Source organism: Peromyscus leucopus, chromosome 22 (assembly GCF_004664715.2).
Source record: "Peromyscus leucopus breed LL Stock chromosome 22, UCI_PerLeu_2.1, whole genome shotgun sequence".
Lineage (NCBI taxonomy): Eukaryota > Metazoa > Chordata > Mammalia > Rodentia > Cricetidae > Peromyscus > Peromyscus leucopus.
Window position 1 is genome coordinate 21,933,547 of NC_051081.1, and position 24,984 is coordinate 21,958,530.

The 24,984-nt window shown below is 48.2% G+C and overlaps 1 protein-coding gene across 2 annotated transcripts in view; it reads left to right on the top strand.

Moving 5' to 3' along the window:
* Positions 1 to 7,398: 7,398 nt before the first annotated feature.
* Kcng3 (potassium voltage-gated channel modifier subfamily G member 3) overlaps positions 7,399 to 24,984 on the top strand; it is a 52,008-nt gene continuing 34,422 nt past the window's right edge. Inside the window, exon 1 of one of the 2 annotated variants that reach the window (XM_028892491.2) lies at positions 7,399 to 8,384. In XM_028892491.2, coding sequence (XP_028748324.1) covers positions 7,729 to 8,384 — 656 coding nt within the window. In that variant the 5' untranslated portion in view covers positions 7,399 to 7,728. The remainder of the gene's footprint in view (positions 8,385 to 24,984) is intronic. The other variant, XM_028892500.2, reaches the window with a different exon arrangement.

Here is a 24,984-nt window from a genome sequence, read left to right on the forward strand (position 1 = left end):
GTGTGTGTGTGTGTGTGTGTGTGTGTGTGTGTGTGTGTACATATATGCACACGTGCATACACAAGCACCCTGGGCACACTTTCAGGAGCTGGTACTTTCCTTCTACCATGGGTACCAGAGATTAAACTCAAGTTGTCAGGCTTGTGTGACAAGTGGTTTTCACCTGCCGAGTCACGTCACCAGCTCCAGTTTTTAATCTCTTAAAATTAAAAACGTAACCACTGCACAGTGAGAAAAGACGAGTGCTCACAATAATCAATTAAGTACCCTCGATGTCTTTCTCCTTCTCCCGTTTCTCGGCTGAGAAATCACTGCCTGTGCATCCACTATACACATCTTTTAAGAAACGCCGTCCATCAATGTCTTCTTCACTTGTGAGAGAGGGTCGCTGGACATTGCTCATGCTGGCCTCAAACTTCCGATCCTCCTGCCTCAGCCCCCAGTGTAGTGGAGATTGTCAATGTTTTGCATCTTGTCCAGCTGTTTTTCTTTTTTAAATGAAACAATCAAATGATTACCCAGTGTGTGGGCCCCGGCCCCCGACTGTGAGTGGCTGCCGCCTTGCTTGCCGACCTTGACCAGATGTCCTCCCTATGCAGATTCCCTGACGGTTTCCTTCTCACCTAATGATCACCTAACGATCACCAGAGAGATCACCGGAGGTTCTTTGTACCTGTATCCTGCACTTGGTGTAAACAGCTTAGATGCAAGAATGTAGAACATTGGGTAGCGAACTTCTGCCCTCCGGGGATCCTCTATTGTGCTGTAAGCCTGTATTTAAGGTTTTTTCCCTCTTTCAATAAACGGCATTTGGCATTCGGCATTTCAGCCATGGCGAATGACTCGCTGTCTCGTCTCTATTTTTTAATCCGCAGCCCCTCGCTCAGACATGGTGAATGAGAATCGGTAACGCGGGTGTTACCGCAACACCAGTGTGTGATATTGGTATATATGTATATATACAAATACACATATATATATACACATATATATGTATATATACATACATATATATATGATTTGTTTTTACGTGTATAGGTGTTTTGCCTGAATATTACGTTTGTACCACATTTGCAGTGCCCTGGGACAACAGAAGGTACTGGATCTTCTGGAACTGGAGTAACACTCTGAGCTTCCATGTGGGTGCTGGGAATCAAGCTATTTTTTAAAAGATTTATTTATTTATTATGTATACAGTGTTCTGCCTGCAAATATGCCTGCAGGCCAAAAGAGGGCACCAGATCTCATTACAGATGGTTGTGAGCCACATGCGGTTGCTGGGAATTGAACTCAGGACCTCTGGAAGAGCAGCCAGTGCTCTTCACCACTGAACCATCTCTCTAGTCCCAAACCTAGAATTCTTTAGAGGAGGGTACTGTGTCGAGTCTAGCATAAACCACTGTGCCCCAAAATTACAGCACTTATTTATACAGGGGTAACTGTGTATATTGGGCAAGTCATTACAGTCTTTCATTACATAAAAACAGGCAAGTTAGAAGGCTCTGTCTTCATTTAAAGAAGTGCTTTTTAACTTATTTCATTTTTTTATTTTACAGTACAGTACCCAGGAATATGAATTAACAGCAGAGCAGGGGCCTTTAAAAGCGGACAGAATTGCTATGCACGCTGTATAGAATAGAGCGCCCAGGACTTTTCCCTTTCCAAAGCTCTGGGCGAGCAAGGCATTTGGAGTGCTTGAGTACAGCCAGTCACATGGGACCCAGTAGTCATGAGCACACTATGTCAGAAATACAAATGAGCACACTCCTATCCATCCACAGTATCAAAGCTCATTGAAAAACAATAAAATCACAAGGTACATCCATTTTAATGGTAGCAGTTTTGCCAGGGACTCCCAACTCCCTCCACTGCCAGCCGAAACGAACACGGTTCTTTTATTCAAATTTTAGTTACAGATATTAAGTCTCAGACCACATATTACATAGTAAATACACGCACGCACGCACGCACGCACACACGGGCGTGTGTAGGTTACAGAATAACTACAAAGGGTTCAAGCAGCTACACTGTGAGTATTAGGAGTCTCCACCAGGCTAGGTTGAGGATCTGGGAGGGATGTAAAAGAAAACTCTGCGGGGGACCAGGGGTGGTAGTGGGGGAAACAGATAACTAACCTGTTAGAGATGTGCCAGAGCTCCTGAGTCAGGCTGAGTCAGCACCCCAGGGTAGCTGCTGGGGTCAAGGGTGAGTTGGGCCTCAGGGTCAAGTCAAGCTGCAGAAATGCAATGTGGGATCACAGAGGCCACTGAAAGTCAGATCCAGACAGCTGCATGCACAGACAGCCTGTGCCACCTGTGGAGACTAGGCTAGCTAGGTCTGTGGGACAGTAGGGAGTCACCCGCCCAGTGGTCAGATGACAGGTAGGACATCTATGAAGCATTGAATGTTCTTTTTTTTTGGTTGTTTGCTTTTTTCCCCTTTTTCTTTGGAGACAGGGATTCTCAATTTAGCCCTGGCTGTCCAGCAACTCTATATATATACTAGGCTGGCCTTGAACTCACCTCCTGGTGTGGTATTGTATTCCCCCAAATATTGTGCATGCTAATAAACTTATCTGGGGTCAGAGACAGAACAGCCACAATATTAAACATAAAGGATAGGCAGTGGTAGCACACGTCTTTAATCCTAGCATTCCAGAGGCAGAGATCCATGTGTTCAAGGATACAGACAAGCATGGTGACTCATCATGCCTTTAATCCCAGAAAGCGAGCCTTTAATCCCAGAGAGTGGTGGTAGAAAGCAGAAAGGTATATAAGGCGTGAGGACTAGAAATTAGAAGCATTTGGCCTGGTTAAGCATTTGGCCTGGTTAAGCATTCAGGCTTTTGAGCAGCAATTCAGCTGAGACCCATTCTGGATGAGGACTCAGAGGCCTCCAGTCTGAGGAAACAAGACCAGCTGAGGATCCGGTGAGGTGAGGTAGCTGTGGCTTGTTCTGGTTCTCTGATCATCCAGCATTTCACCCCAATAAGTGGCCCCAGGTTTATTTAATTAATAAGACTTGCTAAGATTCATGCTACATCCTGGGAGCTGGGATTAAAGGCTTGTTAGATGTCCTCTTTCTGGGTACAGGTGAGGGTGCTATAGCCTTTCCTTAGCCTGTTGTGCCCAGTAAATTCTTGGACCTGTTTTCATCCTTTTTTGGTGTGTATGTATGTATGATGTGTGTTTGTATTTGTAAATATCCTCATTCATGTGTGTGAATACAGGTGTGTGCCTGCCACAGTAAATTCATCGAGGTCGGAGAACTTCCGGTATGGGTCCTCACCTCCACCTTGTTTGAGACAAGTTTCTCATTTGCTGCTGTATATCCCAGGCTAGCTGGCCTGTGAGCTTCCAAAGATTCCGGTCTTGCCTCCCATCTTACCATAGGAACATTGGGAGACCGGGCAAACACTCCTGTGTCTGGCTTTATGTGGGCTCTAGGGATCCCAACTCAGCCTCCCACGTTCACACACTAAGCACATTAACCTGCGAGCTACCTTCCCCGTCCCCAGGAGGATCTGACTATGGTCATAGGTCCCGGCAGTTCCAGGTTCGTAGATAAATTTGGAGGGTGGCACCTGTTCTGCGTTTAGGAACAAGTTGTTCCTCAGGAGATGCCTCATAGTGATGCAGGACTGGACAGATGGTGCTGATGTGTCTACCAAGATGCAGAATCTGCCTGCTTTTGTGTCTGTACCCAAGATGGACTCAACAGCTACTTGTAAAATGGAGTATCTCGGGCAAGGCACAGCATGAAAAACCTCTGTTTTGCATAACATGGAGTAATTTAGGGCAGGGCACAGCCCCTCTCCACACCAGGGGCGTAGGAATTCACATTGAACCCAGAGCTAGCAGTATAAAGAACAGAACTTTTCAATGAATGTTTGATGTTTCATGTTACTTTACTCGTGGAGGGGTCTATCTTTATATGAATCATTCACTTTACAATGATATGGCTTATTTGGATTAGTGGAAACATACATGAAATGTAATTTTTCCAGTGCCATGCAATGAGCTATCTAATGTCCTGACATTATCTATCTCATATAACACTCATATCGCCCTTTTAAATATAAGTATCCTTATCTTCATTTTATGCATGAAAAACTGAGGGTCAAAGGTTAAGGGACTTGTTATGTATCACTTGGCAAATAAACAGTGCGGCCAGCTTCGCATGGAGGATGATGACCCCAACAGCCATTCTGGACAATCTGAACTTCTTTTTTTTTTTTTTCCCCTTTTTTTTTTTTCTTCGAGACAGGGTTTCTCTGTGTAGTTTTGGTGCCTGTCCTGGAACTTGCTCTGTAGACCAGGCTGGCCTCAAACTCACAGAGATCCGCCTGCCTCTGCCTCCCAAGTGCTGGGATTAAAGGTGGGCGCCACCACTGCCCGACCAATCTGAACTTCTGAATGCTGGGATTACAGGAATGTACCACTAAGCCCAGTTTATGTGATTTGTGCTTCGTGCATGCAAACATGTTAGCAACTAAGCTGTATTTCCAGGTTTTGGAAGATGGTGTGTGTGTGTGTGTGTGTGTGTGCATGTGCTCGCAAAGAATGGTTTCCTGTAGCCCAGGCTGGCCCCAAACCCTAACTTAGCATGTAGCTGAGGCTATCCTTGAACTTCCGATCCTTCTGCCTAGACCTCTGAGTGCTGGGATCAGAGGCACATGCCACCACTCCCTGGTTTCCTTTTAGAGTGTGAACTAGGGATGCCCTGGGGAAAACGGACAGAATGTCTGGTGGCATCGGATGGGATAACCACGGCAGGATGGTAGGGATGGATAGAAGTCTGTGATGACAGTCTTGATGCTGGAGATGGCAGTGGTTAAGCCTTCTTCCTGTCCTGCTTCTGTGGCTAGAGGATCGCCAGCAAGTTCCAGCCACACCTGCCTGGGTTGGTAAACTGAGAGTGAAAAACCTCTAGATTCTTTCAAACTCAAACCCTGCCTGATGCTTTTAAACTTTAATGCATGCCAGGGATTTACATATGAGGGCCCTAGATACCATCCTGAATCCCGACAAGAGCTCAGGTGTGATAATTCTCAGCATAATCCTCTTCTCAGAGTACAATGAAAGAGGATTGTTCTTAAGAATGTTTTTTAAACCAGATTATACTGAGGCAAACCCATCATTTCTGCATCTTTCTGTACACGTTGTTTAAGAAAAGGATTTGGGTATAGCTGTTGCCATAGTGGCTAATGATATTACAATCAACTAAGAATATTGCATTCAAAACAAATGAAATGATTTAAACCTATCTCGCCAAGAAGTGTTGTGAAAAAACGTACTTATGAAACAAACTGCATTGTCACCAAATTAATTTGTTTTCTAGGCTCAAATTTAATTTAAAAAGAGGTATTTCTCTAACTGCTTCCAACAGCAGACTGCAAAGGGACTTGGAATAGAGAGCGCAGGAAATAAATTTAGTAATGTTCAAGCAAGTAACCAACACAATAGCTATTCTGTTGCTTAGGATGCTTTTAGAAAGTATTTTTTAACAACTTCCTGATGAATTTGCTCTTTCTGGTGTGAAGCCAGGCTCTTGGCTGGCTCTCACCTGCTAATCTTTGGTTTTTCTATTTCATCGCTGTCCTATGATATATCTATCTATCCATTACTAAGACCGGCTAGATACTGGCCTGGGTTTCTCCTATCTGGCCTTCATTTTTACCGACAGGAGGTTGGGGTTTCTATTCCTGGCTCTCTGAAAGGGTCTTTTCCTTAGTAGAACTCACAGAGCGGAGCATCTTCCTGAACTAAGGCTTTCATGTGGCCACATTTTGGGTCATTAAAGCTTCAGGGATCCCACTGCTGATAGCCCAGGCGCGGGCACAGGTCGCGGAACTCCTATTGTTTTGGCCAGACAAATGCACCAGCTTCCTTTACAGTCGCTCCCGGGAATCCTTCGCCCTTTCTGCCAACTCACCGCCAACACCTCCTTTCCATTCTGTATTGAATTCACTTCCTTCAGGATGTTTTCCTCGCTGTTAGCTACTTAGCAGATAAACAACTCTTGCTTCTGAGCTTTTAATCACATTAAGTGCTTTAAAAAAAAAAATCGTCCCAGTCTAGGGATAAACAGCTTACAGAGATTTTCATTCTCTTAAGAACCACCGAGGGTGACTTTGTCAAGAGGCAGAACTCAAATTTGCAAAAAGCGGCTGTGTTTTCCTCAAGTATCTACCCGAGAACCAGAGCAAATGGCTCTTTATGGTGACCTCTAGCGGGCGCGGGGCAGTCCTACAAAATTACGGAAAGTGCTTGAGAGGAAAGTAAAACCCTTCCTTCCCCAGGTACTCCGTGGTCGCAGGACCGCAGCCCACCCCTCCACCCTCCTTATTTATTTTTTTCTTCCAGTGTCTGTTTTGCATCCGAACATCGTCTCCCTTACATACAACTCACCTGTCTCTTGCCTTTGACGGGCTGGGCTGCGGGTGTCGGATGTGTGAACTGCTGTTTAAAATAATGCCTGCCAAGTCGAACCCCCACAGTGTAGTTGGCTTCACCAAGCTTTAAGACGGTCTCCGCCTTTGGGGGGCCGGTGCCGCAGCCGCTTGGGGGTGCAACGGGGGAGGGGAGGAGTGGACATCGAGAGAGCACGAAAAGGAGAACGCAAGACCGAGGAGGCAACCAGACATTCTGGTTTTGCCAGTGAAAAGATTCTCTCCAGACTGCCACCCCACTCCACGGGAGGCATCGTGAGAGCGGTGTCGGCGCCCTCTCAGGACCCGAGGCTGGGAAAGAGGGGGAGCGGGTGGGGCGAGTCGGCAGGCCCGGGGAATCGCGCGCGGAGCCGGTGGGGGGAGGGTGCGGGGTGCGCGGCCGCCTTCGGAGCGCACCGCACGTGGGGCGCCCCACGCGCGGAGAGGGAAGCGCAAAGTCGGCAGGCCAAGCCGCGACTCGGTTGCTCGCTTTAAGAAATCCTTTGGGGCGGCCTTAGGAGCCGACCCGGGTTCCGAACAGTCTCTGGCAATGGCTCATCCAGACGCCGTCTGCTCCCTACTTCAAACCCCGCACCTTGGTCCTCACCTCTGTCCCCCTCCCTCCCGCCCCTCCCCTCGGGGACGGTTTAAAGGAGCCGGGGTGGAGGGAGGAGGTGTGCGGGTCATCCCGATGGCCCCGGGGCTTCCCGCAGCTATTAGCATCAACGCCCCGCGCAGCCCTCCCGGCCACTGCGGGCGGGGGCGCACGGCGTCACGAGGCGGGGAGCCCGAGGTCCGGGGCGGGGCGCCGGGGAATCCCAGCCCGAGCGAGCCGGGAGGTGCGGGCGGGCGCGGGCGGGCAGGAGGTGCGCGCGGAGGGAGCGGAGCGCGCCGAGCCGGCGGGCGAGGAGGAGGACGGCGAGGGAGGACGGCGAGGGAGGCCCCGCCCCCGCCTCCCGGAGCCCGCTCCCCGCCGCCGCCGCCGCCGCCGCTGAGCCCGCTCACTTTGCCTCTCTCTTCTGGACGGCGGCCGGGCTGCGTGCACCGGGGACCAGTGGAGCCCTGCCCACGGCGCCTCGGCTAACGCGGCGCGCCCTCCGGGAGGCCGGCACCACCTGGAGCCGCGGACACCCACCCGGACTCCGAAGGGCGAACCCGGGAGCGCGGGGCGGCGGCGGCACTGACACCGCGGAGGGGAACCCAGGCGGCGCGGGGCGCGAGCCCCCGGGGGAGCGCGGGCCCCGACGGCGCGGCCACCCCGTGCGCGCGGTGGCCAGGCCCCCCCGGGGCGGCCAGCCATGACCTTCGTGCGCGGCGGGGCGGCCTCGGTGGTGCTGAACGTGGGCGGCGCCCGGTACTCGCTGTCCCGGGAGCTGCTCAAGGACTTCCCGCTGCGCCGCGTGAGCCGGCTGCACGGCTGCCGCTCGGAGCGCGACGTGCTCGAGGTGTGCGACGACTACGACCGGGAGCGCAACGAGTACTTCTTCGACCGGCACTCGGAGGCCTTCGGCTTCATCCTGCTGTACGTGCGCGGCCACGGCAAGCTGCGCTTCGCGCCGCGGATGTGCGAGCTCTCCTTTTACAACGAGATGATCTACTGGGGCCTGGAGGGCGCGCACCTGGAGTACTGCTGCCAGCGCCGCCTAGACGACCGCATGTCCGACACCCACACCTTCCACGCGGCGGACGAGCTGGGCCGCGAGCAGGCTCGCCCTGCCGGGCCCGAGGCGGCTCCCTCCCGGCGCTGGCTGGAGCGCATGAGGCGGACCTTCGAGGAGCCCACGTCGTCGCTGGCCGCGCAGATCCTGGCCAGCGTGTCCGTGGTGTTCGTGATCGTGTCCATGGTGGTGCTGTGCGCCAGCACGCTGCCCGACTGGCGCGCGGCAGCCGCCGACAATCGCAGCCTGGATGACCGGAGCAGGTACTCCGCCGTCCCTGGGAGGGAGCCCTCCGGGTAGGACGCACTGCTTCTCTGCCCGTCCAGTCCGTCCGTCCCGTCCCGTCCGTCCGTCCATCCGTGCCGTCCGCCTGTCCAGTCTCCGTCCTGTCTGCCTGGTGGCCCTGCCAGGCTTGTTCCTGTCCCACGAGGTCCCTGGCGCTCCAACCCAGGGAGGGATGTGTGGGTCCCCAACCCCGCCCCTCTTTCCCAGGCACAGCCAGCCAGTGCGTGGGCCTCACCTTTTAGGATAAAAAAACCCCCCAGGCTTTGTAGTTTAATTCTAAGCAAATAGCAATCTTCTAACTAGATTTCTCTAAACTTTTATTGCTAATATACAATAATTTACACGACAATTCAATTTGAACTAAGAGCACTTTGAAATGTGTGCCAATACGGGTGGTGTTTGAAAAGATGATGATGTCTCGTTCCGTAGAAATGTGGTCTGCTGCACACTGCCCACACATTCTGCACACCCTGCCCCTGGCATAATGTGTGCTGGGATGGAATTGCCGAATTATAAAGGAGGCTAATTTAGCGTTGGACTCTGAATAATGGATGTCGGTGCCCTTTTCTTCTCTCCTTTCCGACCAAGTACTGATCTAGCACATTCCTGTCCACTGTGTGGTATTAAAGATTTACGGTTTCATTCAGAGGGTCTTCAGTGTGAGGAAGAAAACACCAACAACTATTACCTTGGGAGAGAAGAAAAATTGAAACTTCTCCAAACCCAGAAACAAGATTCGGTAGTTGAAGTATTTCCCCCACCCCCACCCGCCTTTACTAGCATGAAAGGAAAACACTTGAATCTTTCCTGGATTCGTACTTACCTCTTAATGGCGATAACACTTTTCTGTTTTTAGAACAAGTGAGTTTATTTTGCATATTTGGTAGGAGGAATAAGCAGAACTAAAGTTGGACTTTGAGAGGAGACAGCCATTTTGGGCATAAAACCCAAACTGTGTAATCTCTATTACCCTTTGTTGGATAGCTCTTTGGATATTTCCCCCTCTCCAGTCACTCTCTGTTTTAATTTTTCTTCTCGCCATTCACTTTCAAGTCAAGGCTGCACCCTGTAATCTTTTCCTGATGGGCCTGGGTATGCTTAGGGACGGTGGTGTTTGTTGGTAGGGCAGTGGATTGATTGCTTCCACAGAATATTCTTCCTCTAGGGAGTCAAGAGTTCTGTATCACTCTTAGGAGTAAATACAGTGGACTAGTAGCAGAGCCCACGACCAGTATGCCACCTTGGTGTGAAATCCAAGACCTACGCTTGGAAAAGAAACACATCAGAACTCATTGTCCTGTTTTGATGTGTTCGGTTATGGCGCTCACGTAAGGCAATACAGGTTTATGTTTTCACTTCACAGATGGGAACTGCTTCCCTGGTGCCCCGATCATGCAATGAAATTAACTTCTATATATAAATAAAGGGACCTTGATGTTTCTTGGGGCCGGGGTGTGGGGGAGGATCATAGAAAAACGAGCCACGAGTGGACCGGCTTTGAAATGGTTCATCAGTAGGTGTTGAACTCGAAGGCTAGTGATGGACCGAGCCCATTAGCAAAGGAAACAGGAGGGTTGTCTGAAAAGTATAGATTCTGAGGAAGATGACGACAGGGACAGGAGTCAGCAAGAACAGGGGACTGAGTGAGTGAGACTTTTGTTTTGAAGGACGGAGGGCGTTTGGGGAGAAAGATCGTTCATGTAAAGCATCAGGATGAATAGTGATTTTAGATAAAAAGAGAAACCAGAAAGAGAAGAGGCAGAGATGAGAGAGGGAGAGAGAGAGAGAGAGAGAGAGAGAGAGAGAGAGAGAGAGAGAGAGAGAGAGAGAGGAGCTGCCAAGGAGGGGAAGAAGAAGATAGAGTAAGGCTTCGTTTGTGTATACGTATCTTAAAAGTATGTATGTAATTATTCAAGTCAAACTGTTTCCTAGATACACAGATATTTCAGGCAAATGCATGTTTTTCTTGGCTTAATGGCCCAGTTTGAGGCTTCTCCCTCTGACTGTAGGTATAAGAAAGCCAGTGTCTGTAATCCCAGACACGCTGGAGGACAGCCAAATGAGGATGTTGTACATTGCGCAGGAAGCCCCTCACTGGTCTCCTCAGCTGCCATGTTAGAGTCCCTCGGTCCCTGCCAGCCTGTGGCAGCTCCAATGAGTCCTTTGACCAGGAATCCGCTGAACAAAGCCAAAGTCCCCCCGTCCGTCCGTCCTCTCGGACACTTGACATTAACCGTCACCTGCTAAGCAAGGGTCCAGCCACTTAGTTATGTCCCAGCCTCACAACTCACCAGTCTTGTTTCATTTCAACACACATTTGCGTCCTTCCTGAGTGAGCCCTTCTTCTACCCACAGAAGCTGTTCCACATGCTGTTAACTTTTCTTGTGAAGAGAAGTTGACGTAGGACTCAGAGGCGCAGTGGGTTTCTAAGAGTCACGAGGTCTTCCAAGAAAGCCTTCAAGGTCACAGAGGGTGGAAAGAGGCCATCCTCGAAAGGTTATGCACTGTCCAACCCTGGCAGGGGGCGTCCCTTACATAAACTGGTTTATGCAACCTGCACCATCCTGGGTCTTGCTTAAGAACAAAATAGAGTTTCCGGCAAAAGGAACAGCGTGGGCATAGGCATGAAACTTGTATGTTATGTTTAGGGAGTGAGAATCCAGTGATAGAGTGTGAGGTGGCTGGAGAGCTTATATGAATAGTGGGAAGAACCCTTTATTTTGCAGCCATGGCTACCTCTTGGCTGGTTTGTATCATTTGTGCTGAGAAACTTGTCCATAGAAAGCAGAGAATGTGTTAAGTGTGGACCATGCTTGGAGAGGGAGGAGATTGGACGCAGGGAAGATGACTGGACGTGGAGGCACACAGCTCTTACTGTTCCACTCATGTTCAGTGCAGGAGGGGTCAAAGTTGTAGCCTGTGCTCCAAAGTAGTGAGACCCTGCCCCCAAAGAAGAAGCAAGGGCTGGGGATGTTAGCTCAGTACTAAATTGCCTGCCCCAAAGCCCCTGGATTCGAGTCCCAGCCCTGCGAAAACAGAGAAGACTTGGGAGGTCTTTGCGTGGGGTCTGAGAGCTTGTATTGCTTTGGGCTTGGGAGAATAGAGACTACATAACAACTCTGGTCTGGACTAGGAAGAACTGAAATTCCTCCAGAGCCTTGTGAAGATGGGAACCATGGGGCCTGACCAGGCCACCTTCCAGGAGCTGGGAACACTCAGTACCACTCACGGGCTCCATTGGTCTGGCCAGCCCTGCCTATTTGTCCCCAAGCCACCTCTGTGCCCCCTCACAGCGCGGTTCCTAACCTAGTGAAACGATTATTCAAGCCCAGATCAGGTTCTCTTCGACGCCTTCATGGGCTGCCCTTGTAAATGAGGTATTTCCTCCCCACCTTGAGGGGTTGCTGGTTTGTGCTCTTCCTGTGTCATTTGTCATGGCCTTCCTAGGTGGCATGTCCTCATAAACACACTGTAGCTCCTGTACTGGATTTGAAGAAAAGCCCTTGAAGGCAGGTAAACTCATTCATACCCCGCCTCACAAACATGCCGCCATTTTATTTTTTGAGTCCATCTTTTTTTTTTTTTTTTTTTTTTTTTTTCGAGACAGGGTTTCTCTGTGTAGCTTTGTGCCTTTCCTGAACTCACTGTACCAGCTGCCTCCAACTCACAGAGATCCCCTGCTCTGCCCCGATGTATTAAGCGTGCGCCACTCCCCCCCCTGAGTCCATCTTAATGTGGCTCAACTTGACGGTTTTCCTGCCTCAGCCTTCTTAGTACTGAGATCACAGGTGTGTACTACTACGTGCCAGCTTGAAACATACTTTCCCTGCCTCTGGGCACTCAGGGGTAGGTGGGTGTGGAGACAGCATCTCATACGGCCCAGGATGGCTTGAAATTCAATTGTGTCCAAGGATAACCTTGAGTTGTGCATCCTCCTGCTTAACTTTCCCTCCCACATGCTAGGATTACAGGCTCCGTGTGTGTGTGTGTGTGTGTGTGTGTGTGTGTGTGTGTGTGTATGTGTTACAGGTGCATGTACATGCAGAGATCAAAAGTTGATGTCAGATGCCTTCTTAAGTCACTTTCTACCTTATTATTGAGACAGGGTCTCTCTCACTGAACCTAGAGCTGATGGATTCCACTAGGCTGGCTGACTGGCCAGCAAGCCTCAGGGACCTCCCTTTCCAGTGTTGGGATTACAGACCTGGCCTGCCGTGTTTTTATGTGGACGCTGGGGATCTGAAGTCAGGTACCTTACTGAGCCATCTCTCCAGATTGGCATACATCTTTTGTTACAGTCTGTCTGAGTTAGGGTTTCTGTTGCTGCGAAAAGACACCACGACCATGGCAACTCTTATAACATTTAGTTGGGGTGACTTACATTTTCAGAGGTTCAGTCCATTATCATCATGGTGCGACACAGTGGCGTGCAGGTAGACCTGGTGCTGGAGCTTAGAGTCCCACATCTTGATATGCAGGCAACAGGAAGTGGTCTGAGACACTGGGCGTGGCTTGAGCATATACAAGACCTTAAAACCCACCTCCACAGTGACACACTTCTTCCAACAAGGCCACACCTACCCCAACAAAGCCACGCCTCCTAAGAGTGCCACTCCCCTTGGGGGCTATTTTCTTTCAAACCACCACACAGTTTAAAGAGCCGTTAGGGGTAAAGTTCTGGATTTCACTCTTTAGGAATTGAAATACTTTATTTTCTAAGACCCTCATTAAAAGACAACCACCATTGCCTAATGTTCTAACAGAACACTGCCTGGTGTTCTAGCAGATTTTTGCTGATTATTGAGGAAAAAAATAGGTCATAGTTGAAAAATTATCATGAGGCTGGGTGTGGACCAGCCTGGGCCACATAGTGCAACCTCTCCTGAGGGTGTGTGTGTGTGGGGGGGAGATTCTGAGCATTCATCAGCTGGTAAGTTTCTGTGACTGTGGTAGTCTGTGTGGGTGCACAAGCTTATCAGGTGGGGTTCTTGCTCTTTGGGAGTGTTCTAACTTGACAATAGTGGGGTGGGGAGACAGAAAACACAGTCAACAAATACATAAGAATTTCAGATTGCGCTGGGTGGTGGTGGCGCACACCTTTAATCCCAGCACTCTGGAGGCAGAGGCAGGCGGATCTCTGTGAGTTCGAGGCCAGCCTGGGCTACAGAGTGAGTTCCAGGACAGGCACCAAAACTACACAGAGAAACCCTGTCTCGAAAAACAAAACAAAACAAAACAAAATTTCAAATTGCGAAAGGGGACATTGGATATGAGAGAGCTAGCTGTGGGAACTCGAGGGAAGGTGTTTAGGGCAGGAAGAACAGTAATTGCAAAAGTTTTGAGAAGGCAGTGGGTCCAGCTTATAGAAGCCCATCTGGTGGGCTAGAATTTATTCCCAAGACAAATATGTGGAAGACGTTGACAGAGCTGAGGAAACCCTCCCCCATGGGAGGAGTTTGCATTTTCTTTCAAGCATGACACAAGCTTTGGAAGGTTTTTTTAATGATTTATTTATTTGTATTTTATGTGCATTGATGTTTTACCTGCACATATGTCTGCGTGAGGGTGTCAGATCCCCTGGAAATGGAATTACAGACAGATGTGGGTGCTGGGAATTGAACCCAGATCCTCTGGAAGAGCAGCCAGTGCTCTTAATTGCTGAGCCATCTCTCCAGACACAGAAGTGTTTTGTTGTTTAGATTTATTTTTTTATATATGTTTTGCCTTCATATATATCCGTGTACCACATGCATGCCTGGTGTCTGTGGAGGTCAGAAGAGGACCTGAGATCCCCTAGAACTGAAACTATGGATGGTTGTGAACTACCAGGTGGGTTGTGGGAATCGAAGCCAGTGGGAATCGAACACTTTAAGACCAAGTGTTCTTAACCTCTAAGTCATCTCTCCAGCCCCTGGAGGTTTTTAAAGAAATTATATATATAAATATATATATATATATATACTGATGTAACACACACACACACTGTGATTAAGCAGAGCCTCATGTAGGTTGGCAGGCACCTGCTAAGCCATGTCCCCAGCCCTTTGGGGATCAGTGACAGTCAGGCAGGAAGGTGAGCCTCGGCCCAGGGGCACAGCTGTGGAGAAGATGAAAAGAGACCGACTTAGGCCAGGGATGGGTTCCATTTTACAGCATCTCCTAGAACAGGTGTGTTAGCTTCCTATCACTGAGAAAATACCCGAGAGCAGTAACCTGAAAGGAAGCGTGGTTTAGCTTGACTTATGGCTTCCAGGATTCAATCCCTGGACTTTTGGTCCTGTGGCTTTGGGACTATTGTGCCGTCCTCATGGCTGGAGCCAAGGCATGGGACAGTGCTCATCTCACCTCCGGGAAGCAAAGGGAATAGGAAGCTGTAGGTTTTTGTTTTTCGTTTTTTTTTTTTTTTTTAATTTTGTTTTGTTTTGTTTTTAACTCCTTACTCTTTGGGGGCCTGCCACCCAGCTCCCAGATAAATACACGGAGATTTATTCTTACTTATGAATGCCCGGCCTCAGCTTGGCTTGTTTCTAGCCAGCTTTTCTAACCTAAATGATCCAGTTTCTCTTTAACTATGTTTTGCCTCTGGGCTTTTTACCTTTCTTTATTCTATATATCTTTCTTTCGTTCTTACTCCATGACTGGTTGTGTGGCTGGGTGTCTGGCCCCTGGTGTCCTCTCTTTCTCCTTTTCTAGCTCCTCTCTTCTCGAGATTTCTCCTTCTACTTATTCTCTCTGCATGGCAGCCCGCTGTCTTTCTCCTGCCTAGCTGTCGGCCATTCATCTCTTTATTAGACCATCAGGTGTTTTAGCAGCACAGTAACACGGCTTCACAGAGTTAAACAAACGCAGCATAAAAGAATGCAACACATCCTTGCATCATTAAACAAATATCCCAGAGCATAAACAAATGTAACACATCTTCAACTAATATTCCACAACAGGGAGGGGTCAGGGTCCCAATATCCGATTTAGGATACCATCCCGTGGCCTGATTCCTTTCTCGTAGGCTCCCACCTCCTAACAGTTACCAAGAGTCCTTCAGTACCTGGCCTTGGGGACCTTCATTATTTAAGGGTTCACTGGACTAGGAGGCTTGAGACATAACTGGGTTGTCCTCAGACCTGCAGGCATCCCGGTGCCCCTGGCTGGACCACTTCAGCCCACACATACTGAGCACTGAATACAGTTCTTTTTTAGGGGCCTGCTTCCTCTTTGGGGGTGTTGTGAGGAGAACCCCAGAGGGTTGATGAGAAAGGACTAGGAGGGTTGAGACATAACTGGGTTGTCCTCAGACCTGCAGGCATCCTGGTGCCCCTGGCTGGACCACTACAGCCCACACATCCTGAGCACTGAATACAGTTCTTTTCTATGGGGCCTGCTTCCTCTTTGGGGGTGTTGTGAGGAGGACCCCAGAGGGTTGATGAGAAAGGAGTCAGAGAACATCCCCCATGCCATATGACTGAAGCCATCTCGGTGAGAGGACTATGACATCATCTTAGTTAAAATCTGTAGTGAATGTACTTACAGGCCCCCAGATAAACAAAGTGACTAATTAGTCTTTGGGTGAGCGTGTTCTTGCTTTATCTGAGTGATGAGATAAAGTAGATTCTCCAGGCAGTTTTGCCTTTTAGCTGTGGTTGAGTCTCATCCTGCCAAAAGAGATTCCTGGCTCTTTTTGGCACTGTAGCATATAGACAAGTTACCTTGTAAGATTACTTCAGCGCTTGAGTGAGCTGAAGTCTGGAGACTGCAAATTTGAGACCACCCTGAGCTATGTAGTGAGACCCTGTGCTGGAGAGATGGCTCAGTGGTTAAGAGCACTTGGTACTCTTGAAGAGGACCTGGTTCTGTTCCCAGCACCTACATGGCAGCTTGCAGACATCTGCAGCTCCAGTCCTAGGGGGGCTCTGACACCCTCTTTCGGCCCCCGAGGGTACTGCATGCATGTGGAACACAGGCATACATGTAGGCAAAAACACTCATACACATAAAAGTAAGTAAATCGCTGGGCAGTGGTGGCACAGGCCTTTCATCCCAGTACTCCGGAGGCAGAGGCAGGCGGATCTCTGTGAGTTCAAGGCCAGCCTGGTCTATACAGCGAGATCCAGGACAGGCACCAAAACTACACAGAGAAACCCTGTCTCGAAAGAAAAAAAAAAAGTAAATAAATCCTTTTTAAGAAATAATGATTGGCCGGGTGGCGGCGCACACCTTTAATCCCAGCACTTGGGAGGCAGAGGCAGGCAGATCTCTATGAGTTCGAGGCCAGCCTGGGCTACCAAGTGAGTTCCAGGAAAGGCACAAAGCTACACAGAGAAACCCTGTCTCAAAACACCAAAAAAAAAAAAAAAAAAAAAAAAAAAAAAAAAAAAAAGAAAAGAAAAGAAATAATGAAAAAAAAAAAAACCCAACTAAACATGGGTGCCTATTTTATATAAATGTACCCGTTGATAGCTGCCTGTGTGGAGGGCTGACTTCTGGCAGGCAGGTCCAGTATAATAGCTGTGTCTGATCGCTTTATCTGTGGACTTGGGTCCTCTCTCTCCATCAGTCTCCGTAGACAAGTTCTGCGTTTTTAATCAGTTCTGGCATGCAAAGCCTTTTGATAATTTTGATCTGTTCTTTCCTTGGTTCTTTGTTACGGTTGGTTCATGTGGGGATTCTGATCTTTAATTTGTATCACTTTGTTGTGGTGCTGAGAATTCGAGGAGATTGTAGTAAAATGTTTAACTTTTCTTGTGTTACTTTAAGCCCCCGTTAAGAGAATTTCGGAAGGCAGAACGCAGCGCCAAGGTGATGGAAATTTAAAATCAATTGTGTTAGTTCCACTGCCTTTGTGTCCGATATTACATAAACCCGATGGGCTTTGGAGTGTGTTAAAAATAAGAGCGCTGTTTGAAATTGCAGAGGAAAGGTCCACGGGCTTTCACTCGGGAGATAAGGCGGTGATTTGCACAAGTTGGTAATTAATAGATCGCTGATAAGATTGGACGTAACCCAGGACCTCAGTTAAACCCTGTTCTTTCACCCTGAACTTTTAGGTGTGGGGAGGGTTTTTATGTCTGCTGCCAGTTTTCTGGTTCTGTGAAAGGTTTATTTTGTCAGTGCCTTTTTTTTAAAATCTAATGAAGGGCTTTTTTTTTCTCATTTTGGTGAGTAAGTCATTTTAAATGCTCTTCTTATTTATCTGTTCTTAATGAAAACTTCACCCGAGTGTCTTTGCGGGGCGGGGGTAGAGCCCTGCCCTGCTCTCCTCACGCCCTGTGCAGTTCCCGGGTTCCTTTCCTGGCCTCTCATGTAGGCCAGGCTGGCTTTCAGCTTGTTCTGTAGCTGAGGATGACCTTGAACTCCTGATCCTCCTGCTCCATTTCCAGTAGCTGAGTATTCTTTCAGGAAGGTTCCATGCACTATACAGGTGGACATGCACACATACATGCAAACACATGCGTAGATAAGAGTGCACATTATACAACATGTTAAAAATTTGTGTAACTGGGGTTACTCTATAAGCTTGTTCAGTAGTTTACCTTAAAAAATTTTTGAGTGTGTGTGTGTGTGTGTGTGTGTGTGTGTGTGTGTCTGTCTGCATGTTTCTGTGTATGGGTATGCACATGCATCTGCAGAGGCCAGAAACACCAGATCCCCCAGAACTAGAGTTACAGGTGGTTGTGAGCTGACTAACGTGGGTTCAGGGAACAAGCACAGGGCCTTTGCAGGAGCAGTACACACCCGTAATTGCTGAGCCATCTCTTTGGCTCCCAAGAATTTGCTTTTGTCACTTAACAATGCATCTTGGGACTCTTTCCATATCAGTTCATCTTTGCCTCTTTGTCCCTCTCTTTCTTAAGAGAATCTGGCAGTAGAGCCCAGGTTGGCCCTGAAATCCTGATCATCAGCCTCCCTAGTACTGGGGTTTTAGGTTTAAGGCACCGTGCCTGGTACTCTTGTTCTTTTTGATACCTGTATACTATTCCAGTGTATGAGTAAGCCATGATTCATTTAGCGAGCATATGTCTGGGACTGTTTCTACAAGATGGTTTCGGTCACATAGTGTGGAAAATGGCCTCTGACTCTCCATTCACCAACCGCTGCCTGCGGTTCACCCTGCTAGACACTTCTCATGACACCTTAACATGGGAGGCAGAGGTCGTAGGAGAGAATTGTATTCACTGTTGGATGAGTGGACAAGCCAGGGGGACCCCTGATACTCATGGGCCTGAGGACAGCTTCACCAGGTAATGGGAAGTCATAGCTATAATAGCATGTGTGCGTGTATGTGTGTGTGTGTGTGTGTGTGTGTGTGTGTGTACCAAAGCCTTAAGTAGTTTTTAAACTTTCTTGGCTTTATTATTCCAATTCTTTTGGGTTTTTTTTTGTTTGTTTGTATTGTTTTGTTTTCCAAGACAGGCTTTCTCTGTGTAGTCCTGGAAGTGCTGGAGCTAGCTCTGTAGATCAGGCTGGCCTCAAACTCACTATTTTTCCAACTCTTAGGCATGTCTTATTGGTCCTCTCTGTGTCTCTGTCTCTCTCTCTCTCTCACACACACAGGAGTGGATGACTGAATGATCATTGTTTTCTACTGTATGGATTGAACCCATGCATAGGCAAGTGGCAGTCCATACTATTTTAATCCTATGGTTTGGTTGTGAGCTTATAGAAGTAAAAAATATGCTGGAATTTTCTGTGAATCCCACCACTCACTGGTTGGATTTTTAAATAGCAAAAGAAAAAGAAAAACTAGGTCTCTTGATATATAGACTTGTAAGGCTCGGGCAGGAGTACTGCCTCAAATAAAAGCCTCAAACGTTTTAAAAACTAAAACCCTGAAATATTTTGTGACTCAACATTCTGTCTTAGTTCAGGTTTCTCTTGCTGTGAAGAGACATCATGACCACGACAACTCTTTTTTTTTCTTTTTGAGACAGGGTTTTTCTGTGTAGCTTTGGAGCCTGTCTTGGAACTTGCTCTGTAGACCAGGCTGACCTTGAACTCACAGAGATCCACCTGCCTCTGCCTCCCAAGTGCTGGGGTTAAAGGTGTGCACCACCATCACCCGGCAACTCTTACAAAGAAAACATTTGGTTGGGGTGGATTGCTTATGGTTTCAGAGGTTCAGCCCATTATCATCATGATGGGGAGCATGGCAGACGTGGTGCTGGAGAAGTAGCAGAGAGTCCTACATCTTGCAGACAATAGGAAGTTGACTGAGACAATGGGTAGTATTTTGAGCATAGGAAACCTCAAAGCCCGCCCCACGGTGACACACTTCTTCCAACAAGGCCACACCCACTCCAACAAAGCCACACCTCCTGATAGCACTTCCTGTGAGATTATAGGGACCAATTACATTCAAACTACCACATATTGTATGCCATTCAAATTTCAGTGTCTGTGTCTAAGGTTTTATTGAAATGCAGCTATGATGATTCTTTTATGCATGGTCTGGCAGAGTCGAGCAGTTGTGGTAATATGGCCTTCAGCAGGACATGGTGGTGCATGCCTATAATAAGCTCAGCACTTGGGAGACAAAGGCAAGAGGATCAAGAGTTCAAGTTCGAGGCCAACCTGGGCTCCATGCAACTCTGTCTCAGAAAGCAAGCCCCCAAAGAAGCAGTATGTACCTCAAAGCCTAACTGCCTACAGAGGAAGTTTGCCAGCCCCAGACCTTCTGAAATGATGGCCTCACTCAGATCCGAGTTCACACATTTTGGTGGTTCAGCAGTCTTGACCCTAGGGGCTCGCACATGTTAGGCAAGGGTTCTACCTTTGAGTTGTATGCTTAAATCTTTTATTTCATTTTTTAAAATTTTGACACAAAATCTTATTAGGTTATGTCAGCTGGTCTTGGGCTCTGTAGTCCACTCAGGACTTGTGAGCATCCAGCCAGCCTCAGCTGGGTTAACAGACTTTACCATCAGGCCTGACCCAAGCTTGTTTGTGTTTTGTCCTCTGTGTCCATCTGAGAGTCCTCTGGCTCACTGCTTCCCTGGGCCTGAGTTTCCTACTTTGTAGAAATCAGCATAGCAATGGTACTACCTCTTTGGGTGTCTGAGGAGGCGAATGACTTACGGTTGTTTCTAGAGATTCTGGTGTCAGATGTTGCCCTTGGAATCTGCTGAGGCATCCTGACCCACAGATGGTTCTGCTTTCTCCTTACCGGAACTTTTTATCCAGTCACATTTGGGTGGACTGAGGACTTGTGTTTACTATCGCTGCTTGGTAAGGGAAATCAAGTTCTCATATGCCAACAAGCATCCTGTTTATTTAAGGATTGCCTAATTCATGTGTATGTATTTATTCGTTTGCTTTTTTATTTTGTTTGAGATGGGGTCTCTCTCACTATGTAGCTCTGGCTGTCCTGGAACTCGCTGTATAAATCAGGCTGATCTTGAACTCACAGAGATCCTCCTGCCTCCACCTCCTAAGTACTGGGATTAAAGGGTGCACCACTGTGCTTAGCTTCATGTGAGTTTTTTGTTTTGTTTTTATTTTGAGACAAGGTCTTGCTAAGTTGCCTAGGCTGGCGTGGGAGTTTCTATGTAGCTCGGCAGACCATAAAACTTCTCTCTCTCTCTCCTCTCTGTCTCAAAAATTTTTATTCAGCTATTGAGAATTTCATACACACATACAAGGCATTTTGATCACATTCATCCACCCTTACCCTCTCTCCTCATTTATCATATTCCTCTGTCAGGATATGCATGTCTGGGTTCCGTCTCAGAGACCTCAGAGGTTCACCGTGTGGGAGTTGATTGTGAGGCGACGGTAGGGTACAGTACGTGCAGTGAGAGGCGGCTGCACCCTGACTTCAGCTCTCACGTGCCCCGTGCTGGCAAATGGAGAGGGGCTGGGTGATCAAGACCTGGATCCGTGAACTGGGTCCTGTTAAAACAGGGACAGGCACTTCAGCAACATATTAGACGTTGATTTTAGGGCCGTTAAGATGGCTTAGAGCGGTGGTTCTCAACCTCCGTCAATGCGACCCTTTAGTACAGTTCCCCAGGTTGTGGTGACCCCCGACCATAAAATCATTTTCGTTGCTACCTCCTAACTGTAATTTTGCTACTGTTACGAATTGTAATGTAAATATCTGTGTTTTCTGACTGTCTTAAGTGACCCCTGTCAAAGGGCCCTTCATCCCCAAAGGGTCGTGACCCACAGGTTGGGAATCATTGGCTTAGTAGATAAAGGGCGTTGATCGCCAAGCCTGATGGTCAGATTGATCTCTGGGGCCCACATAGTGGAAGGAAAGAACTGACCCCCACAAGCTGTCCTCCTGACCCCCACATGCATTCTGCGACACACGTAAATAAGTAGATAAAATCTAAGTGTATGGTTTTCACATGAATGTTAAGTACATATAAGAACAGGAAATTGAACCTGCTGTGGGGATCCACCTCTGTACTCTCAGCACTTGGGAGGCTGAGACAGGAGGATCATGAGTTTGTGGCCAGCCTGGGTAAATAGCAAGACCCTGTTTCAGAAAACAGTAAAAGGGGCAGTGGTTTGTATGTATGGTACCCACCCACCTGCCCCTGTGGTGTAGGAAGACACAGCCTTGGTCTCAGCCTCTCTTCAGGAGGGAGAAGAGATCAGGGGTCGCTGACGAGGAGAGGTGGTGCCACAAAGGGTGGGAAACTGGGGAGGGACAGTGCTGGAAGTCCCCACTGCCAGGCACACGGATGCCACAAAAGTGGCGCAGCCAACCCAACTGCGCCAGGCATTGTATTCTCTGCCATCATGGAGTTGGTTCTTAAAAAGGGTTCGTTTAAGAATGTGCACATGCTTTATCCCACTCAGGAGCAGAGCCAGGCGGACTGTGAGTTCGGGGCTGGGCACAGTGGTTCCGAGCGCAAAGCAACAGAGCCTTCTCGAAATGTCCAGACAGCGGAGGGGGCATCCTTAGATGGAGGCAGAGGCAAGCGGATCTCTGTGAGTTCGAGGCCAGCCTGGGCTAGAGAGCGAGTTCCAGGACAGGCTCCAAAGCTACACAGAGAAACCCTGTCTTGGGGGGAAAAGAAAGAGTGTCCTACCTAGAGAAAGCACCCAAACTATTGATTCTCATAACTTGACCGTTGCTACGTATTTGTAATTAAGGAAAAACAACTGCAGTGCTAGAGAGGGCTGGTTTGGACTTGTGAGTCCTGGGCTCTGCCACTGTGCGGTGACACCAGCCCTGATGTATGTTTTTAAATAATCTGTGCGATGATCCGGGAGGCTGCAGAAGGCACCTCTGTGCGTGGTGACACATTGTGACTGTCTCAAAGGAGGGTACTTCGCAGGGGGCTGAGGTGGGAACTGAACTAGCATCTCCCCCTCCCCCCGCAACGCTGCTGATAGTCTGATACTTTCCATCAATTCAGAGTCGAAGACAGCTCTGTAATGAATCAGGTCAGTCTCGGAGGAGAACAGCGGGCAATATTCGTTGCTGTTGATAAAATTCAGTCTTGAAGGTCCAGATTAGTAGCTATAAACTTCCTGGCTGTGGTGATGTGAACTTGTGGTCGGAGGTTTGAAGATTCAAGAGGCCAGCCTAGGCTATGGGGTGAGTTCCAGGCCAGCCTTGGCTCCACACACAGCTCTGTCAGCATTTTGTAGTCTGCATCACTCAAGACATCAGTACATCCTAAATGACTGATCCCGGATGTCACAAAATTGTGCTGCAAGAGAGCCCATCGGGGGGTGTCAAAGACACTGGTGCGCTCTCACAACCTCAGTCTCCGGCCGTTCAGAGGTCGCTGCTGTCCCAGGCGCTGTCTAACCTCCGAGAAGACGTCCGTCCCCTTTGGAGTTTGGGTATAGTGGCGCCGAACGCCAGTGTCTGCAGTTATATATGAGGGCTAGTAAAATTTCTTCTCCTAAAAACAAATCTATTAAAGATTTCTTTAAAAATTGGGACCTGGAAAGATGGCTCGTTGGTTAAGAGCCCACACTGCTCTTTTAGAGGACCAGAGTTGGCTCACGACCACCTGTAACTACAGTTCTGGGGGCTGGGGCGGGGAATGTTCCTAACCTCCATGGGCACCTGCACACACAGGCATACAAATATACATGCAGTTAAAAATAAAATTCAAAAAATGATGTGTGTGTGTGTGTGTGTGTGTGTGTGTGTGTGTGTGTGTGTGTGTGGTATGTGCATGTGAGTGCAGGTGCCCATGGGAGCCAGGAGAGGGCGCTAGATGCCCTGGAAACTGGAATTACAGGTAATTGTGAGCGTGTGGGTTCTAGGAACTGTACTGGGTCCTCTGGGAAAGCAGTAAACGTGTTCACTGGTGAGCCATCTCTCTAGCCCTGTTTTTGTTTACTTCTTGAGGCAAGATCTTCTGGTGTAGCCATGGCTGGTCTGGAACTCAGAGATATTTCTGCCTCTGCCACCTCAGCTCTGGCAAGCACCCCCCCCCTCCGTCCAGTTGATGTCATGCAGTGTTATGCAAGTGCTCTACCAACTAAACGACGTTCTCAGACCCTATTTATTACTATTTTAAATGAGCCAACAAATAATTCAAAAATCCCTACCTTATGTCTAACGCAAGTATTGATAGATCAAACCTGTGTGAAACAAAAATGTCCCAAACTCACCTAAGTAAGTCTCAGTTTGAGTGTGGACATCCAAGCCCCTCTTCTAGAAGCTTCTGGAAGTTCCTGCTGTTGTCCCTTTCCAGTTGCTTTTCCTAACAAGCTCTCTGTTCACCCTTCCCAAGATAGAACCATTCGCTCATGGGACCGGAGAGATGGCTCAGAATTTAAGAGCACTGGCTGCTCTTGCAGAGGACCCAGGTTCGATTCCCAGCACTCACGTGGAGGCTCACCACCATCTGTAACTATCTTCTGACCTCTGCAGGAACCAGGTGTGCACAGGGTACACGTACATCCATGTAGGTGAAACAACTCATACACGTAAAATAAAATAAATATATTAAAGAAAATAAAAATTAATTTGTGCTAGATGTTGTGATGAACGCCTTTAGTCCTAGCACTCCAGGCAGAGGCAGTCAGACTCTGTGAGTTCAAGACCAGCCTACTCTGCATAGGTGAATTCCAGGCCAGCCAGGGCCATTCATACAGTGAGACTGTTCGTCAAAAGTCGTGTGTGTGTGTGTGTGTGTGTGTGTGTGTGTGTGTGTGTGTGTGGTGTGTGTGTGTAGGTTAGAGATCAATGTCTCTCTCCACATTATTATTATTACTACTACTATTTATTATTATTATTATTACTACTACTACTATTTATTATTATTATTATTATTATTATTATTATTATTATTATTATTAATTATTTGAGACAGAGCTTCTCACTAATCCTGGAACTTACCAACTGCCTGGCCTGGCTTCTTCTGTGGGTGTTGGAGACCCAAACTCAGTCCCTCCTTCTTGGGTATTAAGTTCTTTACCTAATGAACCTTCTTTTCAGTATCTGCTGCCTGGAACTTGGAATGTAGATCAGGTTGGCCTTGAAGTCATAGTGATCCCCCTGCCTCTGCCTCCCAAGTGCTGAGATTACAGACGTGTGCCACCATGTCCCCTCTAAGCTGGTGCCTTTAAGTAGAAGAGCCAAGTGTGTATATAGCTGAGTAATTTCCTACGCAGTACTTCCTACAGAGTGAGAACATGCA